At 39.8% G+C, this 17,208-nt stretch overlaps 1 protein-coding gene across 1 annotated transcript; it reads left to right on the top strand.

Moving 5' to 3' along the window:
* The first annotated feature begins 11,460 nt into the window (after window positions 1-11,460).
* rpe (ribulose-5-phosphate-3-epimerase) lies at window positions 11,461-15,079 on the top strand. Its single transcript, XM_035174507.2, has 6 exons — window positions 11,461-11,640; window positions 12,801-12,880; window positions 13,015-13,154; window positions 13,327-13,461; window positions 14,230-14,316; window positions 14,414-15,079. Exons 1-6 carry the CDS (start codon window positions 11,519-11,521, stop codon window positions 14,534-14,536), a joined length of 687 nt encoding a protein of 228 aa, XP_035030398.1. The 5' UTR covers window positions 11,461-11,518; the 3' UTR covers window positions 14,537-15,079.
* Window positions 15,080-17,208: the final 2,129 nt, after the last annotated feature.

Below are 17,208 nucleotides of genomic sequence, written 5' to 3'. Positions count from 1 at the left end.
AGGTTCAAGTTACTTTATTTGTTCCCCTTGATTTGTTTTGCAGTTTGAGAAAGAGGCATCCGTTAGACAGACATGTTACAGACAGCACAGACAGGGCATGATAAAATGTAATAAAACATACAAATTAGCATTATGCATTTCAAAATAAAATGAGTGAAATAAAAGTGCTCTGTTTGTGTGATTGCTGCTGGAACAAAACAACCTTCTCCTTCACCTCAGGACTGTAAATCCCCATCCAGAGGCAAGGTTTTTAATAGAAGAGTTTGTGTGTTTAGTAATAATTTAGTATAATTTTATTTAATGTGGCAATGTGTCACTGCACAATTTTACCGATGCGGGTTTGGGCCTGCATTGGCCCCACAGTGTGTCCGCACTGCACACTGATGAGTGTGTGACGACTGGGAGATCCAGTGTTGAAAAGTACACAAGCACGCGCACACACAGAGACAGGTTTGATTATAATTGCAGGAGCCTGTCCAAAGTAAACAAAATAGTTAATAGCGAGAGGCTTTGAATCTAATGGTGTTGTACAGTTTTTGGCCGACACGAGTGCCAAGAGCAGTGTGGAGAAACATCATGTATCCCTGAAAAATAAAGATGCTCTTTCAGATTCCAGATTTGGTGAGGTTGAACTTTACCTCACCTCCAGAGGCACGGCAGGGACATGGCAGAGAAAACACAGCGAGGGCCATGCAGGGGAAATTCCTGCCAGGGATCCATGAATGTCTTAATACCACAGGAATGCACAAGTCAAATTTACACGACTGTCCTGACAGCTACAGATACGGAGCGAGATAAACCAAAGTCATCCCGAGCACCATTGTGGTTGTTACTGCTTGTTCTCGGCTTCATCACATTGTTACATAAGAGCTTACATTTGTAAAGGTATTTTGTTTGTTTATAGTGTTCAGGTCTTCTAGGAAACATTGCAGAATGCGTGTGGTCTCCTAACAAGACTTGCATTATGATAATATATTTGGAAGCAGAAAAACAAAATGAAAATAATATCAATTTTAACATCAGAATTCCTTTTAAGAGAACAAACAAGGTTTTTTTTCCCAACAAAACAAAAGGGTATTTATTTAGATGACATAATGAATTTCATGAGGAATGTTCCAGTATTTTTAAGTTTATAGAAGGTTAAATGGTGATTTTAGTCGTGCATTCAGTACTGCAATGTTTTTCAAACTAAAACGTAGACATTTGGGACATGATGCATATTCATTTTCTTAGCGTTAGATTATTTCAAACTTGCTATACCACTCTCATATTGTATGGTTAATATTGATGCAATAGCTGCCGGTTAGCTTAGCTTAGTACAAAGACTGGGAACACAGTTAGCCTTGGTCAAAACCAGCCAAAAATTCTAAATAAAAATGTTTATTACATTGGAAAGTATGGTTGGGCGATAAGGCCCAAAATTATGTACATTATTGTTTCTTGTAAGTTTTAAGACTCTGAGGTAGTTCACCGATGTGTTATACCTCCTGCTGTACCTACTTGCACGATGCATAAACAAATCGATCAGAATTGCAGTGTTGTTACATTGCTATTGACAAAAATTATACTGTGATTATTTATTTGTTAATTATTGAAATGATCAATTATTGATATTGTTCTTGAAATTTCTTTTCAAGCTCAATCTCCCAGCCCTAAAAATAAGTTTTAAATCATCCAAGTTAGAAGAAAGATAGAAAGTACACAAGCTGCTTTTCCCCCCACATTATTAACCTTTTCTTTGCACCTCACAATTTCAAATATTCGTTAGAAAAACAACTGCTGTAATAAAAGATGAAAAGTTAACCTTCAAGTTTCAAGGTTACTCATGTAATTAAATGAGTTATAAACACAGGACTGGTTCTTTTACTTATGGAAAATCCACCCTAATGAAGCTCTAACAGCTTCTACTCGCCCCTGCCCGACCATATATAACCTAATCAGGGAACATCCTGTCACAGCTTGAAAAATAACATTGATTTGTTACTTTAACTAAGCTTCATCGCTGGGTGGATCTTCTCCAATCCTGCCAGCGTCTCTCGGATAGTTTCTGCATTAGTAAGAAAAAAGATTTGTCAAGGCTCGCGTGGATTTATTTATTTATTTTTTTTATAGTAGAACTCCCTAATCGTGCCTCCATTCCTGTTGATGGAGTGCAGCTCATGGAATCTGCTGGCCGAGCGCCCGCTGATACTTGCACCTCAGCTACGAGCCATGCATTTCTCTTTCTCTCGCTCTCTCCCTCTTTCTCAATGCCATTTGACGACTCCTGGTGAAGACGATGTTACACGTGAACATCCCTCTGTGGAGTTCACTTCACTCAGACTTCAGGAAACCAAAAGTTTTGCTCCATTAATCGCTGAAATCTATTAAACTCCTCTACTTGCATTTCATGGACAGCAGTGACTTAAATGCAGTTATTGTATTATGGCTAAATGCATGTGCGCTAACCCAAAGTATAGTAGGTTGTATCTTGTATAGGAGATTTTTTCCCCCTGATGAGCAGACCAGTATAGCTGAGTCCATTATTCTCTGCGGTACTGTACATGCTGGCTATCTGCCCGACCCCTCTGGTAAGCCACTCGAAGAGGCCAGCGCCAGCCAAAGCCTGGAGCATTCCCATACAAACAAAAACACATCAGTAAAGTCAATATTATCCTTCTATGCTGCCAACCAGCAGCAGGAAAGGCTGAATAAAAGAAGAGCAAATACCTCAAAGGATATCTAAAGGCTAAACGAAATCACTCGGATGGTCGAGACGTTAATGAGGTGCTCTCAAAGGTCTCCGTCTCGAGGGGGCCGTAACCCATCACACTCCCGCGCTCACTTCCGGCCATTCTCTGTGTGAGGTTAATTGGACAGAGGGACAACACTTTGTCAGGATGTGTATGGAAGTCTATGGAATAGCTCACATGGGTCCCTTTTATAATGGAATGAGCAATTTCCCCTGGCAACCACACACACATTTCGCTGCCAAGAATGAAGAGGGTGTAGAGTTGAACAGGAATCCATGGTGTGATGTTCTTACAGAGACGGCCTCCATAAATTTGCTGTTTATTGCATTTCAGAGCTGATATCATTTCATATGGCCCTTTGTCTTTTTTTAAGATAAACAGCAAGGTGTTGCACAATAGCTCAGTGTGTCATGTCACATGGCTGTATTACATTGTGAATTATTACTATTATTATATACATATTAATTTCACCCTGTAGTTATTAAAGTATATCAGTGAGAGTTCCTGAAACCACAAAGGTTACTTTGATTAACAAAGGGGAACCAGGAGAGAAAGCCACAACTCTCTTATTTTGAAAGCCTGACATTTATTATTGATGGATGGTTGCCTCTGAAATAGCCTGATTCTAAGTGACATTATCTGAGTCACACGCTCATCTAATAAAAATACTAAAACAAACAAACAAATGACAAAAGGGGAAGTTAAAGTTCCAGCTGAAGCGCTAACTATTTTTTTGTTTCACCTTTAATTGGTGGAAGTAATACTCTTTGCGTACGTAAAAGTACAAATAAATAGACAAAAATGTATTAAAGTTAAAGTATCACATTAACTTTTCAACTTGAGCAAAAGTAAGTACTTGCTTTTCAATATGCTCAAAGTATTAAAAAGTACAAATTTAATGAAAAGATTAAGAAGTACCTTCCGAGTGTAGTCTATTCCCACAATGCAACAGTCTGTAACATCATTATGGCTGTGTTTCTTCACCAATGATTCTGCTGCTGCAGGAGGCGGAGTCTAATGTCACCTGCCCGCTCTGATTGGTTCAGTGGATCAATTCCCTCTTGTTATTCATTAGTTTTACAAATATATTAAAAAACCATTGTGAACATGTAACTATGCTTCGTAAACATGTAGTGTAGTAGAAAGTACAGATATTTGCTGATAAATGTAGTGGAAAGTGAAAAGTATCACAAACTAAATCTAAATGAGTGAAGAACAGATACATACATAATGTATTTAAGTACAGTAAATTTTAAGTAAAGTAAATTTTCTTCTTTCCTAAGTATTTTAGAACAAACTTTCTGAAGTTTCTTGCTTGTGGGTGAAGTTCCAGACAGCTATAAGATCCTGAGCAACATGCCAACTCTCAATTTGTTAAATCTCCCTAGGATTGAAAACTTATTGTAACAATACCCTTCAACTTTTAGCAGACTTGTTTCCTCTGCCAGTTAAACGGATTTTAAGTTTGAACTGATAACGTCTCACAGTGTCAATGTTGGACTTTGTAGTTCATGTGACTCCATCTGTGTTACTTTTCTTGCAGTGTTGAAATCCCCGAATGACTCTTAATGCGAGGACGAGGATTTCGAGAAAATATTATTGATGCTGCTCGCCTCTTTAGCGCTCTCCGCAGTGGGTCCAACAGCTGTTGGAGACACCAGATGGGGTAAAGGTTCATGCTCCTACTGGGATCATGTGATACAGCAGTTTTGTTCTCACTTTTTTTCTTGCAACTGGTTTATTTTCTCAAAAAAGAGATGGACCCTCTGTGCCAAAGAGTTTCTGCACATGTGTGTCTTTATTGCAGAGAAATGCTCTGTAAAGTTCAACCTGCACATAAGACAAATAACCTCTTACTTTCAGATTTGTTGCCAGATAAGATTAAACAGGCATCAAATGCAAACTTTTTATCCTTTATCCTTTTTATACTTTAAAAAAGTAAAGGATAAAAAGTGAAAAAAGGATATATTTGAATTATTTTTTTACTACATTATTTCATTATTTATTTGAACATAACATAGAGTTCAGCACAAAGGAAATGATGCCAAATAGAGGATTATACCAGCTTGAATATGAATGAATAAATATAATACATAATATATAAATAAATCTCAGACTGTCTGAGCTCAAAAGGCTGTTTTATTAGAAATGGATTTCCTGTTTTCATAAAGATAACCCTGCACTCTGCGAGCACATGTTGTGAGAAAATATTAAACCTGGCTTTTTTCAGCATCCACAATCTTCACATATTAAAGATTAAATCCGTCGGGAGGTAAGCTTTCCTCAAGTAAACTGACTCAGTGGGCTACAGGTCTTAAATAAATAACAATTCTGAATAAATCTGTGTGGTTTTTTTAATCACTTCATCTTGTCATTTAGAAATGGAACCAGCACCCCTGTGGTCCAATTTCTGGTCTTTTGAAGTGACACTTTGTCCATCGTAAAGCACTAATTTATGACTTTTGGAAGGGTCCACTTCTCCCCAGAGGGCAGAGGCTATTACTGTTAAATGCCAGCCACTATAGTGCTCTGAAGTGTGTTGTGGTCAGAGCAGTTAGGTTGAGGTCAAGTCAAAGAATACGAGCCACAGGACAAATCGATTTAACGCTGTTTAAATAATGGACGTAAAGCTGATGACACTTGCAGATTTGTCATGGGGCAAGAAAACATGTGACAGCGTGAATATGTTGATATTAAAGCTCCGCTCGACTGATTTCTGACTTTATTTTTATGTGCTTTTAATTGCCTGGCACAAGATATCCAAATACACACTAAAATAAATATGCAGCTGCAACCACAGCTCAAGCAGCACAAACAAAGACTTCAGCTTTAGTTTTCCAGGGTCCAAAGTTTCATTTTTACGTGGTTAATCATTGCAGGCGATGGGTCTTGGACACCTTACAATAAAAAAACACAAATAATTCAAGTAAAACCAAGCGTTACAATGAGATTAGGAGACACAAACACCAATGAATACAACATATGGGACACGAGAATAGTTCAAAAGTAAAACCAAGGTTATAAACCTGGTTAGGAGGCATAGAAAGCTGATAGCTCAACAAATGTGAACACAAGAGACTAGAAGGAAAAACAAATGTTAAATCTGATCAGTGAGGGATGAACACGATGTTATGTGGTAGCGTGATACAAACAGATGTGTTTTGAGTTGTGATGTGAACAGTTTAATAAGGTCCAGCTGCATATTGACAGCATAACAGTTACAGACACTTTCAAGGGGAAAGTATATTCTGAATTGATCCAATGTTCGGATTTCTATCATTTTTCTCCTCGTCTTACTTTCTCTACCTCCCTCTGCTCCGTCAGCCTATAAAGTCACAGTTTACAGGATGTAAAGGATGTAAAGAGCGGATGAACTTGTTTAATCCTCCATCTATACACACATCCCACCGTCAGATACTCACCTGTTTCCCCGTCGAGCATCTTAAAAAGTACACAAACATTCTCTTCTTGACCCCACCTTGGCAGGAGGAGAAACATGAAAACAGAAAAGGTAGAACGCGTCCCACCCTTTCCTCCCCACGTATGGACCCCGACCACGATGACATAAAGCCCAGGAAGGGAGAGGCTGCAAGGACACGTTCCGCACTCTCCTTCCGACCATCAAAGGACGCTTGGTTTATCGCTATCTATTTGCTCAGGAGGCCGGAGTCAGCTGCAGGCAGGAAGCAGGCGGAAGGTTTCAATCAAGATAATACATGAAAAGTTTGGAGTCGAACCAAATTCTTAATAATCAACAACTGCCCAGGAAAAAAGAAAAAAAGAGAAAAGAGCAGCAGCACGTCGTGTCTCCGTTCCTGTTCCTGTCTTCTGTTGCAGAGGTTAAAGGTCAGATGAGCCCAACTTACCCCAGGTTACAGCTCATATACTGCTGAATACAAATGTACACATCTTGAAGATCACTTAGCACACACAGGAATTCCTTCCCATATGAAATCAACACAGCATTTCCTCTGCAGATTAACAATTCTAACATAGGATGTTGTTGGGTTTTTTGGTACGTATACGTTCTCAATTGAAACAGTAGATACTAGATAATTTACTCATACTTGGCGAATGATGCACTTCAAAAAACTGTTAGACGAGTTCAAACATGTTGAAAACTCACTGCTGTGTAGCAGTTTATTATGAAATGTTTAAATCTAAACCCCCAGGGACACGAGTGAAAGCGCCGGTGAAGTCACTGCCAACTCAGTGAAAACAAAAAGGCCTGAACCCCTGTGGCAACACCGAGGTGAGGAAACAAATATTAGTTTAATACAGCACTATGTAACTTCTACTGAGCAACAGCCAGTAAGTGTTTTTGTGCAGAGAAAAAACAAAGTATCAATCTGTTGACTCGAGCGCTGACTGTGTCGTCCCACTCACTGAACTGAAACACAAGTGAAGGATGGATGCTACCCATGATCCCCTGAACCAGAAGAGCTGTGCTGTAACAAATACACCAAACTGTATAGTCAGAATATTTGTAAAATGTCCTCGTGAATTTTGGAGATAAATACTGTTTTTTAATGACTCCTCATTTTATATTTTTTAAGTAAGCTATAGTTCAGCATTACTCTTAAACTTGTGGTAATTTAAGCTGCGACTATAAGTCAGTTAAACATTTCTCACAGGAGGTCATATCCATAGACTGTATATAAAGATGGGCGTCATGACAGCTCACCAAAAGTGAAGCATCTCGATTGCCCCCTGGTGGCTGGCAGCAGTTTAAAATTTGTTTTCTCAAAGATGGTTTCTGCCATTTTAGGTCGTTCCTAATACATTGATATTTGTTCAACTGCTAATTTGTCAGATAAGTTTAGTTTTAATGACTTACTTGATGCTATAAGAATGGGTTGACACATCATGATCTACAGCTGAGACTGACTGGTGGAGTGTGTGCAATGATGAGACCTCGTAAGTGTGGCTCCATCCCCCAATCCTTATTGTGAAGACTCTGGCTCCAAATGCACAAGATGGCGGTGTCTCATCGTATCTGATCAAAGAGCAAAAAGAGGTATTCAAGGCGAGGAGTGGGAATGAAAGCAGCACTCTCTCTTTTCCATGTCAGTGTAGCATCAAATTAGTTTTGAAGCTGCAATTTTAAGGTTAAAAAAAAAGTTACATAGTGTTGCTTTAAAAGAAGAACACTCACACTAGGACACTAAACTACTTTGGCAGTTCAGCAACTTGAAACTCCAAACATATGTAGTTATACCCTGTATATGTATGAAAAATGAACACACACTAATTCAGTCGACTGGGAATGGAATTGATTAAGCTTCAGCGTTTATCAGCATCAGCTCCCGAGCGTCCCAACGAGCGGATGAAAAGACGCTTTTTAATTGTCTCCACAGATGACTGAGATGCAGGAACGCATGTAACAAGAAATCTTTTATCCACAAGCTCATTAGGATCACGCTGCAAACACTGTATTTCACAAGCCGTGAAGAAGTAGCCACACGTACGTACGCACGCGCGCAGACACACACACACACACACACACACTTGTCCTTCTATAGTTGTGAGGACACTCATTTACATAATGCATTCCCTAGCCCCTTACCCTAACTTTAACCACCTTAACCATCCCAACTAAACCTAACAATGTAGTATCATGAAACACTTAACCCTCAAACAACCATTCAAATTTGTGAGGACCAGTCAAAATGTCCTCACAAAGTCAAAATGTCCTCACAGACACACACAAACTATAGAAAGACAAGCACACACACCCATACACACACACTTTTGTATCTTGATCAACCAAATAATTTCTTTAACTTCTGCCATTAAATCCGTGAAGGGTTTTTCGCTCTCTGCCATTCAAATTAAAAGTGGCTAGACTTAAAATGCAATTAAGGGATTAAAGGCTGCTTTTTAATGCACAGGATCTATAAAGAATAAATGCATACAACTCAGAATAATGGGAAATTTGACAGTGCGTGAGAACTGTGTTATATGTATTTAAAGAATATTTAAGTTCTTGTTTACATTTCATATTATAGTGCTTTCGGAAAACCCCTCTTATTCTGTTTCTATACACGTCAGTGTCATCAGGAAACTATGTGATTATATTTGACAGCACAGCGCTGCTATAGGCCTGTTCTGGAGTGTGTTTAAATTGAGAATATGCCAACAATGAGCTATAGAGAGCAGCTTGATAGCATCTTAAAAATGATTGCAAGTCACATTCCGAAGTTGTTCCTCCTGCACCGAACCCAAAAAAAGGTGTCTTTAATGGGGACCTCCAGTAAACAGGAGCCTGGGCTCGACTGAAATAATGTGAGCAGCACTTAAGCTGTTTACAGTAAAGGTGACAAATGCGTCCTGGTGGCGTCTGCAGGAAAAAGAATGAGGCCTATTAAAGACTAAACACAAACACGTCAATCAGGTCGGGCAGTGCATCGGTCCAGTGGAAGTGGACTATCGGCCCGCACGTACATTTCTAAATATAGTCCCAGTAAGTGACTCATTATTGAATGAGCTGCAGGGATCTTCTTATCAACCCACAGGAATCAGAGAAACACTTTGTACAGAGAGGGAGCATGCGGAGCTTGTACAGTACGGACGGATGAATCAAACTCGGCCCCTCGCAGCTATGGCACCGCTCCACAAAACGACCATCAAAGCCTGAAGCTTTATTTTTCACTACCTTCCCCAGAGACTCATGAGGCCCCACTTCTCTGCAACGCTAACTTACTTTGCTTCAACCCCACTCAAAGATTGCATATATCATATCTTCTTGTGCACCGTGCCACCAGCGTTTACATCATTGCCTCAGTAATGGAGGACGTGGGCAAAAACTCATAAATGCCAGATTCTGTTTAGCCAATCTGGAGATATGAGTGAGGGTCTTTGTGGGAGCCGGGGCTCAGCAGACCGGGTGCTGCAGACAGGCTGTTTAAAAACCTCTGCCTTCTGCTCCTTATAAATCACTGAAACTTACTCACACACTTGTATAAAATAACAACATCTCAGTGGACTGCGTCCAAGGTGCTGACGAACAAATCAGAGGAGGGAGAATTGTAAACGTGTCGTAAAGGCACCTGAAACATTATCTCTCTGAGGAGTAATGATGACACCGAACTGTGGGAGCTAAAATATCATTACGTATAAATCATGCAGACATACGGAGACATCTGGGACTGATTAAAACTTAAGCATATTTCATTATGTCTATCCACACAACCTTGATTCAACTAACAGTAAAAATTAAATCATAAATCACAGTCATAAATGATTTGAAAAAACATGTTTGTTCATAACTATTTTGCGTTTTGTTTGGTCTATTTCGTCATTGGTTTGTTTTTAAGTTGATGTCAGGTAACACATGGAAAGTGTGCAACTAATAATTTTTTCCACATTTCTGGTTCGTACTTTAGAGGAATATATGAATCACAGGTCTCTGGCGAACAGTAATAACCCTGCGGCCTGACCTGTTCTCCATCCAGATCGAGCAAACTGCTGTTATCAATAAACCCTTTTTATCTAAACTTCATATTATTACAGTCTGCATGTGTCCTCACATACCATCTGTGAAAAAAACATTTTCCTCGGAGGCCATTGAACTATCAAACATATATTTTCAAATAAATACGTCAAAGAACGAAAGAGACAGATGGAGGGGACAGATGAGAATAAGTCTGTGAAATCTCAATCAATGCGCAAAATACAGAAAGAAAACAATGTCTTCTCCATAGTGGCCTACATCACTAGAAGTTTGTCCTACTAAACACAATATGCCAATTACAAAACCGCGTCCTATGTAATCCAACAAACGGTCCTATTAATACTAGATCCAACCCAGGTGACATTTTTAGGTTGTGATCACAGATTTATGATTTCACAGAAAATGTCTTAGCCTAAAGTTCTGCAGAGAAATATTCTTGTGCAAAAGACGTAAAAGTATTATTCACCGTTTTTACCCCACATGCTGTCAGAGGACCTTATTGCTCTAATCTACTATACTATACAGACTGTATATGACCTATGTGCGCCATCTAGTGTTGAAATGTAAGCATTGTCTCAGTTTGAAGAAGGAAGCGTGTGATTCCGGGAACATGGTCAATAGACAACAACTGTGAAGTTACCCACTGTTACCTGGTGCTTTTAAAAAAATGAGCCTCAAAGTAAAACTTCTTGAGCCTGCAGGAAAAATGATGTTGAAGAATGTGAAAACAGAACGTAAAGACAGAGAATGTGTAAATTGTATATTTGAACATTTTATCAATTCATATTAGCAATGTTATTATTAAAAATATAAAATTAGATAACGTTTTGGACATAAATGGTGGAAGATAAAATGGTCAAAGTAAAACAGGAATAAATGACATGATCATTTAATTGTTACATGTTTTATCATACAATTGCATACTATATATATATATAATGCAAGGAAATATAGAAACAGAACATGTACACTAAATATTATTATTATTGCATAGGTTTTCTTAGATAATGGCTACAAATGCTTTCCATAGTAGCGTAATTGCATATTAACAATAAAAAACACATTTACAAATCTATCCCATAATCTGTAGATGATCTATCACAGCCTTTTTTTCAGACCTGTTTTGATTTATTTCAGCTTCAAATGTAGCTCACGTGAAACAACCCTCCTCTGGGTAAGACATAGGAGAACTTTTGTATTTTAAACTTCACATTTTCTTTTAGATGACTCCCTGTGGGTTTTACCTTGAAGGTCACCAGCGGAAGTGGTGCTTCGTGTCATGGCTAACTGTAGCTGGTGTTAGCCTCCTCACTCACACACACACACAGGCAGCATGGCGTACAGTGCGAAGATCGGTCCGTCCATCCTGAGCAGCGACCTGTCCTGTCTGGGCAGCGAGTGCGTGCGGATGATGGAGTGCGGAGCGGACTACCTGCACCTGGACGTCATGGACGGGTCAGTGCTACCGGTGCTTAGCCCCCCCCCCCACATAAACTAGCATGCTAACGACTAGCGGTCTAAGTTCAGCACTACAGAGAGAGAGAGAGCTAAAGTTGGCTAAGCTAAGTTAGCATGTGAGAGGTTAATCTGGGGGAGCTGGTGTTTATAAGTGGCTGTTTGTGGTTGAATTGTTTGTCAGTGAGTCTTTACAAACATGTCAAACATGAGCCTGAGCTCACGAGAGACTCACTGACCTCTTCCTCCTGCCGCCAGACTCACTCCTCTTCCTCTGCACTTACTCCAGGCGGCACGTGTGTGGAAGCCCACCACTTCCACTTTGTTATTAAAGATCAGACACGATGAGTCACCCTAATGAGAAACTTTCTCAAAATAATGACTCAGTTATTTAAACTAACTTGGCATCTTAAAATAATGACTCAGTGACGAAATACAACTTGATAATTTCAAGTAACAACTCAGTTACTCAAAATAATGAGTTGGTTTAAAAAACAAATGACTTACTAACTAACTAAATAATGATTGACTAACTAAAAGAACTTGGGCTACTATCTCAAAATAATGATTTAATATGTCAGAATAATGACTTACAAACTCAGAATAATAACTTAGTATCTCAAAATAATGAATAATAATTATTATTTAGTATCTCACCTTGATAATCTTAAATTTAGTATCTCAAAATACTTGGCTAGAATCTACCAAATTTTGACTTAGTATCATAAAATAACAAGTAAACATCTCAAAATAATGGCTTAGTTTCTGAAAACAGTGACTAAATATCTCGAATAACAACTTAGCATTTCAAAATAACTGAATATCTCAAAATAATGACTTAATATCTCAAAATAGTGAATAAGTATTTTAAAGTAATGACTTGGTGTCTAAAAATACTGACTTAGCATCTCAAAAAAATACTTATCAACACACAGTAATGACTTACTATCTCATATTTTTGATTAACTATTTCATAACTATGAGTTGGTCTCTCATAACAACTTTCTGTCTTGACTTTTTAATTTCAAAATTCAGACATCATCTTCTTCTCCTTTCACAGGCAGAGATGAGCTTCCGGCACTTTGCAACTGTTGAGCAAGTTGTGAAAATGTCCCAACACCTGCGTTGTGTTAAATGTCTGGTTTTGTTTCCCTTTCAAGGCATTTTGTCCCTAATATCACATTTGGTCATCCCATGGTGGAGAGCCTGAGGAAGTCAAGCGTTCAGGAAGCCTTCTTTGGTGAGGACAAGAAACAAAACACCCTCATGTATAATTGACTTTACAATGTAACCCAATTATCCCGTTTGGATTGAACGAAGAATGGCTCTGCTGTGTGTTGGCGTGCAGTAACTGTGACAGTGTTGATGTTGCAGACATGCACATGATGGTGTCTCGGCCGGAGCAGTGGGTGAAGCCCATGGCTGCAGCAGGAGCCAACCAGTACACTTTCCACTTAGAGGCCACGAGCAACGCTGGAAACCTCATCAAGGAGATAAGAGAGAGCGGCATGAAGGTGAGAAACGATTCTGCTCCCCCGACAGGCAGAATTGAACTCACAGCAGAGGGTGTCATGTAAAATGTCACTAAGTAAGAGAATTAAGAAATATATATATATTTAAACATAAACGCAGATTTTTTCTGAGATTTTTATCACGACTCTTATTGACGAGTGATTATTATTGCAGGTGGGTTTGGCCATAAAACCTGGTACAGCGGTGGAGGAACTGGCTCCCTGGGCAAACCAAATCGACATGGCTCTGGTCATGACTGTTGAACCTGGCTTTGGAGGACAGAAGTTCATGGAGGACATGATGCCCAAGGTAAAGACACAAACTAAACTTCAAATCGAACAAAACAGTAAATCAGCTCCTCTTAAATAACAGCATTATCAAACATTGAACATAACCAGCTGCTCGTTTGTATCATTTAAATCATCTATATGGCCAATATTTTGCTTTTCACGGAAGTATACCATAACATTACATGTGCCGGCTAAAGGATGTATCCCATGTGCAGTGCATTGATAAAAAGACAACAGTTTGCACAGTTAACTGGCAACAAAAGAGGCAAAAGAGAAAGCATAAGCAAGTTGAACATTAGGACAAAAATGAAATGATAGATTGTATTTACAGGCTCATCTTCTATTCAGTGCATTGAAAACCGTTTCTGTTAGAGGAGGATGAAGAGTTTAGACCTGGTCTGTGATATGTAATCAAGATTAAAAAAAGTGCAAAGCAGAGTCAAAATAACCGTGGAGCAGATCAGACACTCTAAAGTTAAAGACTGAAGTTTCGAAAGAGTCGTGTAAAGTGTCACAATGATGTGAGACTCGAGGTCCACAAACATTTCTGCTAAACCACACAGAAACAGTTATTTTACGTAAGAACCACACACAAATTGCGTATCGTCACTGTAACTGTCCACATCAGATCACAGGACTTTGTCTGACTAGTGTTTCAGTCTGGGTGGAGGAGGATGTTTGTACTTTAACCTGCAGCCCTGTGTCTCTCTGCAATCCTTCTAATATCTGAAGATTGTGTAGTAGAAATGGTGCTCAGCAGATTTTAATCTCTGTGTCTTGTGACCAGGTGAGCTGGCTGCGGAGTCAGTTCCCTTCATTGGACATTGAAGTAGATGGAGGAGTCGGCCCTGACACCATTCACAAGTGTGCAGAGGTAATGAATACAAACAGTACAGCCTATTAATTCAGCCACCAAAAACAACTCTCAATAATATTCTCCTTTATTTTGTGTATTCTCATGTTTGCTCCAGGCAGGGGCCAACATGATTGTGTCAGGCAGCGCTGTGATTGGCAACGACGACCCCCGTTCTGTCATCGCTCTTCTCCGCACGGTGGTGGCCGAGGCCATCCAGAAACGCTCGCTGGACCGCTGAGATGTGTCCTGTGTCCTCTGGAGATCCCCATGGTGACACTCTACCCAATCCAAGCCACACACCACAACAGCCAGAGGAACAGACTCATTACGGACATTTCTGGGGGGCAGAGGTCAGGGTGGGGGGGTTCACAGTCAGAGCAAAGGGGAGCCTCAGTGGAGGCGTGAGCTGATGGTGAAATCTAAATCACTGTGGTGTGAGTGAAGCTGCATCGTGCCTCTACAAAACTAAATCCTGTCCTGACACAGCCTCTGAGCGGTTTAGTCAAAGTGAGTCTCGTCTTTTCCAGACTGGAGCTGAGGTTACGCTGATTTCACGTCTGTAAACATTCCTGAATATAAGTCTTAAGTATAAATTATGGAACTAACATAACCCAAGGACATTATCTTCTGTTTTACATCTGAAATCATTTTTCATATAACTGCTGTGCTCTTTTGCTGTCTTGTTGAAATGGACCATTCTCTGCTGTGCTACTGAGCAAAGATATTCTACTCTACTGAAATCCATGAGATTTGGTTTTGCAGATTAAAAAGACTCAAGTCATGTGTGGATTATTTGCAGTTTGAATAAATATGAGTGAATTACACCCAGACATCATTTCCCTTCAGGTTGCTTAATGGCAGTGCGTCAGTGTTACAAGCTGCTGCTGGTTCCGACTGGATGAGAAAAGCCGATTATCTACTGATATTTAATAATCTTGATAATATAATCCAGGGTAAGGATGCGTGTTTGAAAAGAAGGTGGACGCTATTTAATAAGTGACAAAAACCTAATTTCGTTCTCACATTTATGCCATTAAATTCGTTGTGCAACTACAAGCGGGGAAGATTGAAAAGAACAAACAGTAAAGATGATTAATATGTTATCTGCACGTACACAGCTTTGTCCATTCTTGTTGGCAGGGATTCAACAAGCTGCTTGAAACATTTGAAATTCTGCTCCATGTTGACATGATTGCGTCACGTCATTTCTGCAGATTTGTCAAATGCACACTCATGCTGTGAATCTCCTGTTCCGCCGCATGCCAACGTTTTTCTATGGAGGCTGGGGAGGCTTCTGAAATTTACTGTACTCACTTTCATGAGCATGAAATCAGCCTGAGACGACGACTGCTTCGTGACACGGAGCATTATCATGAGGAAGCAGCCATTAGAAGATGGAAAACTGAGTCCGTGAAGGGATTCACATGGTCAGCGGATATACTCCGAGAGGCTGTGGCTTTCAAACCATGATTGATTGGTATCGAGGAGCCCAAAGTAAACACTCTCTGCACTATTACACCATCAGCAGCAGGCTGGACTGTTGACATGAGGCAGGTTGGGTCCATGGGTTCATGCTCTCAACTCTAAATTCGGATCATACCATCTGTGTGCCTGAGCAGAAATCCAGTTTCATCAGACCAGGCTTTTTTTTTCTCCATCAAATGTCAGAGTCTCACTGCAGCCTCGAATTTCAGAGACAAGTGGAAGCTGATGTGGTTTTCTGTTGTTGCAGCTAACCCGTATAGTAACTAGAATATAAATCAGCAAGTAGTGTCCTTATGAGAACACATTTACACTCACTAGATCCTGATTTCTATTTTTATCTGCACCACATTGCCCAAACAACATGCTGGAATTCTTTCCATCAAGACCCTGGAATTATAAGTAAGATTTTGAATGTCGTGCTCTTCCTATCCACTGAATATTTTCTACATTTTGATTTTGCTGCTTCCTGCACTGATTACGCATGTTCTCGTTTTCCTCTTCTGTACACTAGATGGCGAATTTTTTTCAAAAACCCCCGGACTAGGAGGATTCCTTGTCAGAGTAAGAATTCATGTAATGCAATTGTATGCATATATTATTAATCTGTAAGCATGAACAAATATTCTACACAGCTCTGGATTTAAGAAACACAGTGGTTTAATGTATAATGCATTTTGCCTCCACGACATGAACAGTTCTACTAACAGCGCTGCAGAGAGTTGGCTGCAGAACGAGTGAGACTGTAGAGTTCTCTGCTGATAAAAAATGATTTTGCTGAAGCAATGAAAACTTAAGTGACCTGATAGTATATGTGCATGATTAAACCCCTTTTTTTGCACCTTTTTCTCTAGAGCCTTTTCCACCCAGACAATTTTTTACCAAAACTTACAGTGTATAAAGTTGTGTTGATATTAGGTAAGTAAATCAGGAGCTGTGGTGGTGCCACTGGGGATTTTTGGAACAGGGAGAAGTGCAGGTTAATGAGCGGGTGGCATTTTGAGGAATCGGTGCGTAATCCTGCACTGGCTGAGGCATTCTGGGATGTGGAGCCCTCATCCCGAGGACACCCAGGAAGACGAAAGACACGACTACAGTGTCTCTCATCTCTTTGTCTGCTGACAGATTCCCTCGTGTCAATGCGAATCACCCATGACATACTTCAAACTGCAAGCAGCTCGCTCTCAATAATGCAGCACATGTCTTGGAGGCAATTCACAGAGCGTTGAAATATTGATGACTAAAATCTGTATTTTCATTTCGATGTGACATATAATGGCAGATAATGCCATCATTTTTGCTCGTCGGATCATTCGAGGTGCGTTCTGTGTGTGTGTGTGTGTGTGTGTGCACACGGGGGTCGGGATAGAGTGTGTGTTGCATGTGGCAACAAAGTTTGTGTGTGTGTGAGACGTTGCACTTGTGCAT

The sequence above is a fragment of the Hippoglossus stenolepis genome, chromosome 13 (assembly GCF_022539355.2).
Source record: "Hippoglossus stenolepis isolate QCI-W04-F060 chromosome 13, HSTE1.2, whole genome shotgun sequence".
NCBI lineage: Eukaryota > Metazoa > Chordata > Actinopteri > Pleuronectiformes > Pleuronectidae > Hippoglossus > Hippoglossus stenolepis.
This window is presented reverse-complemented; position numbering and strand designations above follow the sequence as displayed.

Bases quoted from the DNA above. Each gene is read 5' to 3' on its own strand.
- rpe (XM_035174507.2), top strand. From the start codon at position 11,519: ATGGCGTACAGTGCGAAGATCGGTCCGTCCATCCTGAGCAGCGACCTG. The intron at 11,641-12,800 runs GTCAGTGCTACC...TTCCCTTTCAAG, and splicing joins CACCTGGACGTCATGGACGG to GCATTTTGTCCCTAATATCA. The intron at 13,462-14,229 runs GTAAAGACACAA...TCTTGTGACCAG, and splicing joins TGGAGGACATGATGCCCAAG to GTGAGCTGGCTGCGGAGTCA.